Below are 14407 nucleotides of genomic sequence, written 5' to 3' on the forward strand. Positions count from 1 at the left end.
GTCGCTTTTATGAACTATTGATTGTGCTTGATGTATCATTTAAACTTATGCTGTCTTGATTTTCTTAAATTCAATTATTAGTTTTTTAAATGGGATACCAATAGGCAACAAGTACATGATAGGGTTTGTGAAAGTATGTTTTACCCTTTTATTATCATGATAAATCTTTTTTTACCATAATAAGTATTCAATAATTTTAATTAAATTTGATAAACTATAACTTTGTGAAAAATAAGTATGAAATTTTTTGACTGTGTTACGTTCAACGTTCCTCGAAAATGAGTAAGAGTTAAAATTGAACTTTTAATCCTAATTTTAATATTAACATACATAATTAAAATGTATGATAAGCTGCATCCTTTACACGTAATTTCATATATCATATATATTTTACAAACAAGGATTTTTTCACTTTTTAGGTTTTATCACCTTCTGGTCAAAAGTGAGGCAGCGCATCCTTTAAGTGAGAGAGAGAAACAGGGGAAGTGAGAAAGAAACGAAAGATCAAGAGACGATGGGGATGTCTCGGCAGGCGCGCCGCCTGTCACGTGATCTTCCACCGATTTGATACTAGAGGAAGGGACCGCCCCCGTCAGCTACTGCGCATGGCTTCAGTGCTCTCGCCCTTTCCCCCTGCCAATGTATGTAAGTGCCTTCTTCTTTGCATTTCCCTCGCCCATGAATACCTGATTCCATTCTACTTGCAGCTCACTGTATCTAATTTTCACTTTTCCAAGTCATAACAGTAATTGGCTAATTGCTGCATTTTCTCATGAAGCCGTTCGTTTCTGCAGATCATAAACGGTTTCACCAATGGTAACGTTTGGAATTATTCAGTTTCTGGAGCCAAGCAGATGCTGATCAGCAGAGGTATTCATTATCATAACCCCCCCTCTCTCATTCTTTCCCCAGCGCAATTCATGTTGGGTCCAGCAATCATCATCTCTTCTACCAACTTGGTTTCCTACTTTAGTTGCAACTTTCTTTAGCGGGGAATTAATTATTTCTGTAAAGATCAATGCGTTTTAATTTTGTTTCTATAAATTATCTGACGATTCGGGAGTCAACCGTTTCGATTCTCTCTGTCTAATCAAGCACGGGCCTACACATTAATCCAATCAGCCGCTGACCCCACTATCCTCAGATAGTGAGATGTCTGCTACCTCTCATTTTTACTGCATGTTCTAATGATAAAGAATTTGGATTTGGACTGACCCTTTTTTTTTTTTTTAACTTCTCTTTGTTTTGTTTGATAAAAAGATTACAAAGGGAAACATTATGGGAGAAAAATAAATGAATTATTCTTCATATTGTTTGACTGGGAAAGCAGGACATAGCTCGTTTATTTGATTATATCAAAGTTATAGTAGGTAAATATGATACAGAATAAGTTAATTTTTTCTATATTAGATATATAAATTTTAATTTTATTTATCTTCAATTTTATATTTTATTTATAAAATAGTTGGTGGATGTTCCTACCATTAATGATTTGAAAGGAATGTAAGACCCACCAATTTACATTATTGATGCGTATTAGTTCTTCTGTGAGCTTCTTGAAGGGTTTCTATAATATTACACGTATGTATTAATTAAAAAATTGAAAATTGAATGCAGAATTGTAATTAATAATATTTGTAAAATATTGTTGCCAAACTTGATAAGCATTTTTAAATAAAATTTTTATAATTTTAATTTAATACTTGTGATCATGTTTTTTTTTAATAAACATGAAACTGTGTAGATAGTTTTTTTTTTCGAGAAATAACCGGGTCCAATTAAATCAACCGCTAATTGATTTATAATAATACCATTTCAGTCTTCAACTTTACAATTCACCTTATTGATTGGCTTTGGAACATACATATGCCTTTGGAACTTGAAAGCAAAGTTACATGTAGCCGTCGTATACATCTCCCGCAGAGAAAGCATTTCTGCATCTATATTTTCTTTTCCTTATCATATTCTCTTCTTTTAGCCGGAAACTACTACGTACCGTTGATTTTTTCCCCCTTCTGTTATGATCCAATTCAATCATTTGTTTTAAGGTATGAACCCAGATAAGAGTGACTAATTGAGCTGGTCTTGGCTGAGTAGTGGAGCTGTAGAGGGTTAATGGTCCTTGTCTGTTAGGGAAGGTGTCGCTTTCAGCAAGGTAGCAGATGATTCTTTTTAAAGTCTTATTACCTCTTGTGCGTCATTTTATAAACCCAGTGTTCTTTATCCTCCTAGCCGTGTCATTTATGATTTATCAGACTAGTCTTAGCTTTGGATTGTGAACGATTCACTGTCTTGGATTATCATGATATTAATGCTGGGTCATATGTTTCCGTTGGCTTGGTGAGGATAAGTGCACTTTTAGTCAAATCGCTTTCGTCGGAATACTTTCATTTCAGCGAACTCGTTAATTTTAGAGAACTGAGAAAATAGAATAGGGACTCTGCTCGCTGTATAGCCTTTGTTTGCAATAAGTTCATTGCTTTGCTGTTCCATGCCTGTGATCTTATTTATCCAGGTTGTGCCAAAGAACAATTCTTGATTTTTCTTTACTTCCAGATAAAAATATACATACTTTTGATTAGGAAAATAGTTCCAAGTGCAAACTGTGGTTTATCATTCACAGTTGCTCCAGACTCTTTTCAATCAGCTAACTTGTGTACGATTCTTCCCACCAGCCCCCTAACTGTATTTATGAAATTTAGTCGTGAATTTACACGAGCCAGCTATTCCTGACCGCAGATAACTATTAACTGAACTTCTGTTTTTTTTGGGGTTTTTTTTTCGTTTTGTCGAAAATGATTTTTTTTTTAAATACAAGGTCATGAAAAAATTCGTGTAAAAATGATGACAAATTAAGTCATGTAACAGAAGATGATATTTACTATCGAGTCGATGTACTCCCTGCGTGTATATATCTTCCGTAAGAAGGAAGGATAAAGTTGATTCGAGTGTTTGTTGGCCAACCATGAATTTATTCTTTCCTACTTTCTTTACATTGTATGCATTGACGGGCCCCCTAATTCGGGTCAGAGAAGAGAACTTCTCCCAAGTTAAAAATGAAATGTTCGGCATTCTCTCTCTGCATCATAGGACAAGTGAAAATGAAACCTGTGGTTTGGGGGTTGTCTGTTTATGGATTGCTGCCTTGCTGTCGTCTTTACTTAATTCATTATATCACTAACTTTGCTTCTTTGTTTCCACCGTTCGATCTAACCCAGGAAATTTGAAGTGTAAATTCATTCTCTTTCGTAAAGCTTTTCCAGTTGAAGCCACTTTTGTCATGTTCAATTGCGATCTCTTCACCGGCGAATTAGGTTCATGATGGCAACTTGATAGCAATTTTATCAGTTGCTTCAGTGTATGGGTTGGAATAAATGAAGCCCCAGCTCGAAGTTGTTTTCTCTTTTGTAATTTGCTTGATCTTGCTTCGATCCTCACTTTGTGGTTAGTGTCACAATTTATTCTATCTTCGGAGTTCAGTTATCTAATTGTAGTAACTATGTTTTCTTGTATTCTAATTGTTTGAGCACGTGATGTTGTCTTTGAAATAGAGGATTTATGTACAGTGTACAAATTTCTCCTCAATGAAGAGTAAAATCCAAATCAGCTGCAAATCTTTTTCTCACTCAGAATTGTTTCCTGGCAGATCAACAATCTGATACTTCTGGCCATAGCAAGTGGGTATGTAGATGTTCTTTCCAAGGGAACCAGGACTCTATTGCGAACTGTTCTACATCCTGCGATTGCCGTTCAGGTATGTTTCAGTAAAAATGCAGGATATGGCAAAGAGCGATCTCCATTCTTAGCAACCAATATGCTTTCTGTAGGAATGGATAACATGTTATCCATTATAGATAATTAGCGGATACTATGATACTGTGCAGTAACTTCTTTATCTTCACTGTAGATGCCAAAGAGAGTGGATCTAAATGGACATGCATATGTGATCCCAACGGGTTTCCTAAAGTGGCAGTAGATGGCCATAGTCCTCATTGCTTTACAGCCTGCAAGTGCACCTGGGGTATACTCTCTCTTTCTTCCGATTCCTGCATTCTTTTCTAAATAATTTCACTAATTGTTGATTATTAAATTGATTTTATCTGTTTTGAAGCATTTTTATATTGGAAGATATGCCTTTCTTGGTAAAAATTTTATCATGGAGATTAAATACAAGATACTTCCACAACAGACTGTTTATTCTTACAGGAAAGCATCACATCTATAGTTTTTTTCCTCCTTCTCTTTTCCTTGCCTCTCAACTTTGATTATATTACTCCTAGGGATAACATATACCATCTTTTATTTTGATGAAATGAAAGTCATCGGTATGTCTCTTTTAGAAACCAAGCTTATGTTCTTTTTGAATGCTATGTAGGATCTCTCCCCATGTCACAAGATTCAAAGAAACATATATCCAGCAAGATTATAATAGTCATTCTATTAGTATGTGTTGCATGTACAACAGTTGCATTTCTTGCCTCGTTCACATGCTATGTCTTCTGGAAGGACCGATGTCCTATTCAATCGCCAATGATCTCATCAGATAAGGAAACAAGTTGCAATAGCACCACCAACTTAATTAGTAACGGGACTTCTTCGGTGCTAGAAACAAAAATTGCCATAAATTCGCCCGTTAATCATATTACAGGTTAGTTGATTCTTCGTGTTGTGTCATTTTCTTGATTCAAGTGTATCTTTTCAGTCTTAACCTTCCGTGACTTAATGTGTAATATTAAGTTCCTCTTTTAGCATGCCATTGTCATTTATTTCTTAATGACCATTTTCTGTTTGTTCATGTAGGGTGCTTTAAAAAGGCCTCTTTCTTGTTTGGGAGCAGAACAGAAACTTTTCAAGGCAAAATTATTCAATTTTCATTTGCTGAATTGGAAAATGCAACTGAAAACTTTTCAGCTTCCAATCTTATTGGACTTGGTGGAAGTAGCTATGTATATCGTGGTCAGCTGAAAGATGGCAGTGATGTGGCAATTAAGCGACTAAAATCTCAAGGAGGGCCTGAAGCTGACTCTGTATTTTTGACAGAGGTTTGTTCCACTTTATAATGTTACATTAGTACTCTTTGCCTTTGGTTGATCATGCTATGTTGTAATTCTTATCTATATAGATGGTGAACTGTTAGCAATGTGTTCTTTTTTGCAGATTGAACTATTATCTAGGCTCCATCATTGCCATCTTGTGCCTTTACTTGGATACTGTTCAGAACTAAAAGGCAAACATGTTGAAAGGTTACTAGTGTTTGAGTATATGGCCAATGGCAATTTGAGGGACTGTTTGGATGGAGTTTCTGGAGAAATTATGGGTTGGGCTACTCGGGTAACAATTGCAATAGGAACGGCAAGAGGCTTGGAATATCTCCATGAGGCTGCTGCTCCAAGAATTCTGCACAGAGATGTCAAATCGACTAACATTCTTCTGGATGAAAATTGGCAGGCAAAAGTATGAACCTTAAATCGTCATCAATATCAATATAAAATATAAAATTTGTAGCAATTTATACTATTTACAAGTTGTGAATAATGCAATTCATTCTTTAAATTCTATGCAATACATGGGGTGCAGGTGCTCATCTGATCATTAATAACGGTAAGGGATGATAATATAGATTCTACGAAGTGTTTCTTTTAAAAAAAGAGGAAAAATATTATAGAAAACTTCATCTCATATTAAGTTTCTTTTGGAAATCTGCTGAGGCCTTTGTTTCTTGAGAAATATGGAGTTAAATCTGTCAGCCATAGGTGTTATTTTTGACGCAATTCAGAAAGGCATCCTTTTATAATCGTTTGACTATATCAACTTGCAGATAACTGACCTTGGTTTGGCTAAAAACTTGAGAGTTGATGATCCCCCAAGCTGTTCCAATTCTCCAGCTAGAATGCAGGGGACGTTTGGCTATTTTGCACCTGAGTATGCAATTTTTGGAAGAGCGTCTTGCAAGTCTGATGTCTTTAGTTTTGGGGTGGTTCTTCTTGAGCTCATGAGTGGTCGGCAGCCTATCCATAAATCCACCAGCAAGGAAGAAAGCCTAGTCATATGGGTATCGCATATCATACTTACGAAGTTAATATTGAATTTTTCATTTTTCATCTTGTGAAGATCTTCCATACCTAATTGTTTGCCTATGCTATAATATTAAATTCTCAGACTTGAACTTCTGACAGTTACCAATCATCTTGTCTCCTACATTTTTTCGTTGCATCTGATTTTCATCTTACAATCTTGCCTGGGCTTCAGTATTTAATTCATTCTATATTTTGCTTATGAGTTCCGCTAAAATATATGTGGACACTCTAATATTGATATAGCATGTATTTTTGTTCCGTTCCAGGCTACACCTCGCTTGCAAGATAGTAGGCGAGTAATAACAGAGTTGGCGGATCCACAGTTGAAGGGAAACTTCCCCGAAGAAGAGGTGCAGATAATGGCGTACTTAGCCAAGGAGTGTCTGCTGTTGGATCCTGATGCTAGGCCAACTATGAGTGAAGTTGTTCAAATCCTTTCAACTATATCACCCGATAAACCTAGGAGGAGAATAAACATTCCAGTGAGCCTTTTTCAGGTGAACTCATTTTCTACGAACTCTTCATTTCTTAGTATTCTTTCTTCTCAATTTGTTCTTGAGCTAGATATATAATCATCTTTTAGAGTGAGAACTCAACCATATCCTCGTGACCTTATTATTCCTCCTTTTTGACATGTACGAACTGTTCAGGATCCTCAGGATGCAGAAAATAAAATGCAAGCTCCATCTAGTAAGTCTTCGGATCAAAATTCATTGCCATTAGGTATTAACCAAAATCTTATTGTTGAGAACAAAAAGGAAGGAGCAGAAACAGTTTCAGCTTCTATGGAGAGAGTGATCCTCTTGACTTCTAAAATAGAGGGTTGGCATGGATCAGATGATGAAACGGTAGACCTTACTGAGCCTCGGTTTGAATCATTCTGCCTGACAAACAGCAATTCTCTTTGAAAATTTACACCTTCCAATGGGACATCTTACAGAAAGCGACTTGGTTTTGACTTTTAAGAACTTCTTCATCTTAATTTTTCCACGCTTATAAAAGAAGGATAGCGCGTAGCGGTGTGCTGTTAGGGAAGCGCAGAAATATATTTATGGTTTTCTTGTGTTGTACAGAAAAGCATAGGAGATTCCGATTCTGCTTTATTTGGAGAGGAATCGGAGGAGATGCCTCATACAAGCACAGCAAAGGTTTATAGTTTGATTTTGGTCATAGGAACTTGTATATTGAAATGATGTATTTGTTTTGATAGAAGAAGGAATGAGATTCGGGAGGACACCGCATCCCCAAATCAGAAAATGCGACGAGGTTCTCACAACTTTTTTTGTCATATCATATGATCCAGTTTGGTGGTGAGAACCCAAAAAAAAAAAAAAAAGAATCAGAAATAATCTTTTCATGACAAATATTCATAGGAACCAAGAAGGCACTAAAAATTGCAATACTTCCTTCAGTAACACAATTTTGGTTCCCGTAAAGTAAACGAAAAAAATGTGGTGATTTTGTCAGACACGAAATGAATTGGAGATCGAGACTCTGCACCACAAACCTTCATGTAGATGTCATTATAGGGTTGGAGAGATTTTTCCTCCAAAAAGATTTATTTATAAATATGTTTTGTGAAATTTAAAAATTATATTAAGTTTTTTAAAACTTAAGTGTAATTTAAAATTGTGTAAAGATGATAATGTCCTTATTAAAAATACAGCACATCAATCATGTAATTCACAATTATTTTGTAAAAAATTTATAATTATCATTTCAATTTGTATTCAATTATAACATTACATATTCAATAGTTAAATTGATTATGCATTATAAATTTATATTAATTGTATACAATTATCTCACTATTAATTTATAACTATCACTCTAATATTTTACTATTATAATTTTATATATCTAACAATTCAATAAATCATGTGTTACTAATAAAGTTTTGGCTAAAATATACTTTTAGCCCTTTAATTTTATATAAGATTCAATTTGGTTAGTTAATTTTGTAAAGTATTTTTTTAGTTTTTTAATTTTAATATTGTTAGTTTTAAATAATTATTTTTTGTATCAATCATTATTATTTTAAAAATTAAACATAATATATCAACATTTGATAATATTTCATCAATATTTAAAAATTTAATGTAAGAATTTGTTGGGATAAAACTAATAGTATTAGGGTTAAATGATTAAAAAAATATTTTATAATATTAGGGATTAAAATAAAATATTGTGTAAAGTTAAAAGATTAGATATATACTTTAACCTAAAGTTTTAATTGTTTACAATTACCTCATAAGTAATTTACAACCGCCACTTAAATATTTTATAACTGTAATTTTATATATTTAAGAGTAAAACTGATGATGCATTACTAACAAAATTTAACAATAATTATTTATAATTATTTCATCAATAATTTATAACTATCATTTTGACTATTATAATTATAACTTCACATATTCAATCATTAAATTAATCATGTATTACAAAGACAGTATTATTTTTGCACCTTAATTTAAATTACACTAAAGTTCTAAGGGACTTAGCTATAATTTTTAATTTTTGTGAGACTTCTTTATAAATAAATCTACTCCATAAAACCATATGCAATTTCTCCTTTTTTCTAATCACCAGCAATGCCTCTTTATGTTAAAGTATAAGCAAATTTTAACTATTTTACCCGAAGCAAGAAAGTTGGGTAATCAGATTAAATTATTTAAGCTAAAATACCCTTATTATTAATCATTTATGCTTAACTTTATTTCTAACTTAGTGGTACTTATTTAATATAGAGCTTTTAATGGGGGGAAGATTTGACTATTTGCATATGAAACATGTTAGTTTTTATTAAAAAAAGGAATCATGCGCAAGATTTGCTTCTACCAAAATGGTGAGGGAGTATTACTTTTATGTTATCAATAATGTGGTTTTCTGATACATTTGTTATTTTTAATGACATTGTAAATGACTTTAAAGGCTAAAACTATTATTTTTATAAATTATATCATTAAATATTTTCAAATAAAATCTCCAAGAACCGTCATTATTATTATTTATCAAGAAACCATATTAAAATTTACGTTGTTAATTACTGCTATTATCAAGATGCAAAACATTTTACTATGAATTTATATTATATACATATAAACAAATATCACGTTGAGTTTGAGACAATTTGACCTCAATACGGAAAAAAAAAATTATTTATCCATATACTATGCTTTCTAAAATATTTCTAAATGCTACAAATTTGAGGCTTAGTTTATATCAGATTGAGATTCAATTTTTTTTTTTTAACATATGGAAGTATAGAACTTGGCCACAATCAAATCAAGTTCTGTACTCATAATTATTAAAAAAAAAGTCTATACCTATTTTAGGATAGCCTACCATTTCAATTTTTAAGTATCTTTTTCCTATTTTTACTACTTTCTCTCTCCCTTGTGTGTGTGTGATTCATATATATATATATATATATATATTGGTGTGTTGTGTATAATATGTAGTGGTGTGGTTTTTTTTTCTTTAACATATAAGTGGGGATTTTGTTTTATATAATATAAATAATATAATAAATTTATAATTGTAATTATCTATATGAAAAAATATGAAATACCTTAAAGAAGATATCACATTAAAAATGAAAATCTTTGTATACAATAACAACACACAAATACATGGGCTTGTCTTCAGTGTATAGGAATTGAGTGATTAAAAAAAAAGGTAGATCATATATATTTAATTTGAATAATTTAATTTAATTTTAAATTTTTTATAATATTTATAAATTAACTATCTAAATGAATTGTGAAATGTCTAGACTCAATATTAAATTGCAAAATTATTACAAAATTAAATTGAAATTTTTTAAAATTATTACAAAATTAATATTAAATCTAGACATTTCAAAATACTTTTAGATAATTAATTGATAAATATTATAAAAAAATTTAAAATTTAATTTAATTTTTTAAATTAAATATGTAGGATCCACCAATTTTTTTTAATCAATTAATTTTTATACATTGAAGACAAATCCATATAGTTATGTGTTATTGTTGTATACAAAGATTTTTTTTTAAATGTGATATCTTCTTTAAGGTATTTCATAATTTTTCATATAGAACTTACAATTATAAATTTATTATATTATTTATATTATATATAACAAAAACCTCCTTATATGTTGAAGTTAAAAAAACCACACCACCACATATTATACACAACACACTAATATGTATATGACTCATGCACATAAAGAGGGAGAGAGAAAGTAGAAAGTCAGAGAGAGATACTTAAAAATTAAAATGATAAGCTATCATAAGTTAGATGTAGACTTTTTTTTTTTGTAATTATGAGTATAAACTCGGCTTGATTGTAGCCAAGTTCTATACTTCTATATGTTAAAAAAAAAAATTGAATCTCAATCTAATATAAATCAAGTCTTTATACCATCTGGAAAAAATATGTTTAAAAGTATAGTGTATGGGAAAACAATTTTTTTTTTTGTAGCATGGAGGTCAAATTGCCTTGAATTTCAATTTTTTTATCTATATGATTATATAAGTGATTAAATACAGGGACAGATACACTTAATATCTACAATATATTTTATTTACTATTTATTTAATTTAATTTCTCCACAACCCATCGACCATCGGGTTGAATTTTAAGTTTTACATTGATTAGTAACTATATAATTTATAATTTACAATTACAAATTACAATTTATGATTTTGTGTTTGGTTTGAATTAAGAACAAAATTGTAATTAAAATTGAAAATAAAAAAATATAATATCTTTTTTTGGTAAAAAATAAAAAATATAATATCTTGATTGAAAAGATTCTAACAAGAAATAAATAAAAAAATAAACAGAACCTTTTTTTTTTTTTTTCTGGGCTGAAGCAGTACAGAAGTACAGGAAATTGCACTGATTTGGTTCCCTTGTATTTGCGTCGTGTTAAGCAGGGCTCACTGTGTGCCGGACACAGTATTCGCTACTTTTAGCAACCGAGAAGGTTCGTCATTGGGAATGGCCGGAAAAGCTGCTGCAACTTCGACGACCTACTCGCCGTCTTCGACCACCGAGAAAACCAAGGCTCCTATTTTCAATGAAGATTGGGTCCGCCGACCCGATGGCCGTGGCTTTCACCAGTGCAGGCCCGCTTGTAAGCCACTGAAACATTTCTGTATATTTGATTTTTGTGTGTTAGCGTCCTTGTAATGATTTGTTCTTTATTAGGTTTTCTCTGTGGGCTTGTAAGCTTGATCGTGATATATTGAATGCGGTTTTTAAGCTCCTGCTCTATGCAAAGTTGATAAGATCAAATTGATTCACCGGAATATTTCATCGGTTTTCCTATTCCTCTTTTACATTATAAAAAATATAATATGTGTGACTCGTGTAACATTTTCATTCTCAATGTGCTGGATTAAAAAAAAGTCATGCCATGCGGCGCGTCTGCGGCGTTAATTAGGTTCGAATGCACTATAAGTGTTTAAGCTTGCTTTTTATTGCTTGGAGACTTTAAAGTTGGCTCATTTTAAAGTGAATTTACTAGAGTACATTTTCTGGCATCATTGTGGGAGTCAAAGTATATGTTAAAGATGCATATATCATGCATGTACTTGATTTTTCCCGGCAGATGTTTTTGATGTTTGTGCTAACTGAATCAGGAAACTTGTGGCTCGGAGTATTCAATACATACTTTCTTAAAAAAGTTATTGCTATATTTTTACTAGTTGTTTTCAGCTTCTGCGGTTATTGATTCCTTAAAATTCAAAGTCGTTTTAGTTACTCCAAGTTGTGTGGGTGCAGACGCCTTTTCATCCTGAGACGGCATTTTAATTCAATTGTACACGGTCCTTTTATCTAGTCTTTGGTATATTAAGCTTAAGCAGTTAAGCGTTATTCATAACTTTGCAAAGTTTCACTAAGATAAGGTTTCTGTATGAGTAAGTTTATGATGATCGTTAATGTAGAACTACATCTACACCAAGTTATTGTTAATTACGAGGTTCCGGTAAGCTTCATTTATTAGGCATTTCTAGCTCAGTGCATGATGAACTACTAGTAATTGAGATAAAATGTTGAGGTGCATGTTGATCAAAAATTTTAAAATTACTCATTATAAGACTTATTATTAAATAAATGCATTACTTTCATTTTATCATTATCAGGGTGAATTTCATGAATGTTAGGCTTAAATGTTTCTATTTAAAACTCTTCTCAAGTTGTAACGATTCATTGTTTGAATGTAGTTATAAATTGAACTTTTGGGATTAGGGCATTTAAGTTTGAAGTTGACAGAATGTTTATAGTGGATATATCCTCCATTTTTGCTCTAAAATCTTTTTGCTGCTCCAAAATCTTTATCTCAGTGGTCTTTTGGTTAAAAAAATTTATTAAGGAGAATTTTTTTTTTGTTGGTGGTTCAGTTTTCAGAACTGGTGCTGTGAATGCTGCCTCTGGATCTGCTTATGCAGAGTTTGGGAGTACCAAGGTCATTGTATCCGTGTAAGTGAATCTTTCACTTTACATATTAGTGACTTATTATACCAATTCGCTACTGCTTGTGCTTTCCAGCTAATGTAAAATATTATTTGTGTTCTTCAATATAGGTTTGGGCCAAGAGAGAGTAAGAAGGCCATGATGTACAGTGACATAGGGCGTCTAAATTGCAATGTAAGCTTTACAACATTTGCAACTCCAATTCGTGGCCAGGTATATAACATAATTTTAGATTTTAATTCTTCTATTTTGGCTTTCTCTTTGCTATCTTGAGTGGAAATTAATATTCAAACATATCAAGCTAGGGATTGGACAATAAAGAGTACACTGCGATGCTTCATAAAGCTTTGGAGGGTTCAATAATGTTGGAAACTTTTCCCAAGACCACCGTGGATGTTTTTGCATTGGTACTGGAATCTGGTGGCAGTAAGTTTGCAGTTTATAATGGTGTTTCTACATGATACATTGGTTTACCTTGGTGTCAGTCATTTATGTATTGCCTCAGCCAATCTTTGTTGACTTCCATAAATGTGAAAACATTTTTTCTTTGATTGAGTCACTTGTATAGACTTTGATAACATATTGAAAGCAGAGGTTATTTGTTGTGTAATTCTTTGTAGTTGCTTGTAACTTGTGTGAGAACCAGCTCTTCATTATGTTTTTTATTTTCTTTTGCAATGTGTTTTATAAGTTATGAGGAGCAATTTTTTATAAACTTGGATCAGATGGAGAAGCAATGTAATCAATATCATCAGGCAAATTTTGTTCCATTTGATTTGATATTATTTTACTATTCTCTAAGCTTCAAACGGCCCATAATCTTGTACTTTCTAGCAGTAGTAATGTTGTTGGGCTTGCGGCAGGTGATCTCCCAGTTGTCATATCATGTGCTAGCCTTGCCCTAGCAGATGCTGGAGTAATGATGTATGACCTTGTTGCCTCAGTTTCTGTGGTATGGATCTCGCTCATATATGCTACTTTCTCCAATCTGTGCTTGTTCTGTTGGGTGCCTAAGCTGTTTCATCTCTCATTTAAATTTTTCCCCATTAAATTCTTTGTCTTATACTATCATCATATCATCATCTTCGTCACCTGTTTCTCTTTTCTGTTCTGAGTTGGGGGTAGCTTCAAACTTGCTAAATTATTTATTATTCTCTTTTCCATCCTAAAAACACCTCTCTCTTTTTTTTTGTATTTACCCCAACTTTCTACTTTTCTGGAGTCACCATATTCTATGCACAATGGCACGTAGGATTACATGCAATATTTCTTTGGGAGATGCCAAATTCTACTCACTAGTTGACTTTGCTGCTCCAAGAGACTTGTTTAAGTTGTTATAATAGTCGCATTGATTTGTTCTTTGTCCCAGAGTTGTCTCGGTAAGAACCTTGTTATTGATCCTATTTTGGAGGAGGAAAGCTGTCAAGATGGAAGCTTAATGATAACTTGCATGCCTTCTCGTTATGAGATCACCCAGCTCACTGTCACCGGGGATTGGTCCACCCCAAAGATTAACGAGGTACGGTTATAATATGTTCTTGAAATTTGTAAACAACTTCAACGTGATCATTTCTTGCCTTCAAATTCCTTATGGGATGGAATTATCTTTAGTGCTCCACACAATGTCTTTTTAATGGATTCGCTATTTCTGACATGCAAAGAGATTGGACAGCTTTCTCTCCGACTAGGTTTCTTTGGAATTTTATATGTTACTCTGTTTCAAGACTGTGATCGTTTTCTTGGATTGAATATTTCTCATGCTCTTTCTTTTCTTAATGGAATTTCTTCTGTCAAAAACTTTGGACACTTTTTCTTCTTTTACTGATTGCAACGAACTGCTTTGTGTTGTGTGTTGTATT

The 14407-nt window shown here is 32.5% G+C and overlaps 2 protein-coding genes across 8 annotated transcripts; both read left to right on the forward strand.

Moving 5' to 3' along the window:
- Window positions 1-497: 497 nt before the first annotated feature.
- Window positions 498-7353, forward strand: LOC129300713 (receptor-like serine/threonine-protein kinase NCRK). 6 transcript variants are annotated; one of them, XM_054939291.1, is made up of 11 exons: window positions 498-645; window positions 795-870; window positions 3219-3444; window positions 3647-3754; window positions 3908-4021; window positions 4376-4648; window positions 4801-5042; window positions 5158-5454; window positions 5819-6052; window positions 6344-6574; window positions 6728-7353. In XM_054939291.1, the coding sequence occupies exons 3-11, from the start codon at window positions 3375-3377 to the stop codon at window positions 6983-6985; spliced, it is 1827 nt and encodes a 608-aa protein (XP_054795266.1). In that variant the 5' UTR covers window positions 498-645; window positions 795-870; window positions 3219-3374; the 3' UTR covers window positions 6986-7353. The 6 variants fall into 6 exon arrangements, with proteins under 6 accessions (XP_054795266.1, XP_054795270.1, XP_054795267.1 ...); XM_054939295.1 differs by lacking the exons at window positions 498-645; window positions 795-870 and adding an exon at window positions 1880-2048; XM_054939292.1 differs by lacking the exons at window positions 498-645; window positions 795-870 and adding an exon at window positions 2032-2155.
- Window positions 7354-10963: 3610 nt separating this feature from the next.
- Window positions 10964-14094, forward strand: LOC129300712 (exosome complex component RRP41-like). Of its 2 annotated transcripts, none has more exons than XM_054939289.1 (6): window positions 10964-11205; window positions 12476-12554; window positions 12659-12761; window positions 12854-12974; window positions 13412-13500; window positions 13960-14094. In XM_054939289.1, exons 1-6 carry the CDS (start codon window positions 11070-11072, stop codon window positions 14077-14079), a joined length of 648 nt encoding a protein of 215 aa, XP_054795264.1. In that variant the 5' UTR covers window positions 10964-11069; the 3' UTR covers window positions 14080-14094. The 2 variants fall into 2 exon arrangements, with proteins under 2 accessions (XP_054795264.1, XP_054795263.1); XM_054939288.1 differs by having other exon boundaries at window positions 10971-11205; window positions 13918-14094.
- Window positions 14095-14407: the final 313 nt, after the last annotated feature.

This window comes from Prosopis cineraria, unplaced genomic scaffold (assembly GCF_029017545.1).
Source record: "Prosopis cineraria cultivar Desert tree isolate PC_DT_omini unplaced genomic scaffold, ASM2901754v1 PC1718, whole genome shotgun sequence".
In the NCBI taxonomy this organism is placed as follows: Eukaryota; Viridiplantae; Streptophyta; class Magnoliopsida; order Fabales; family Fabaceae; genus Prosopis; species Prosopis cineraria.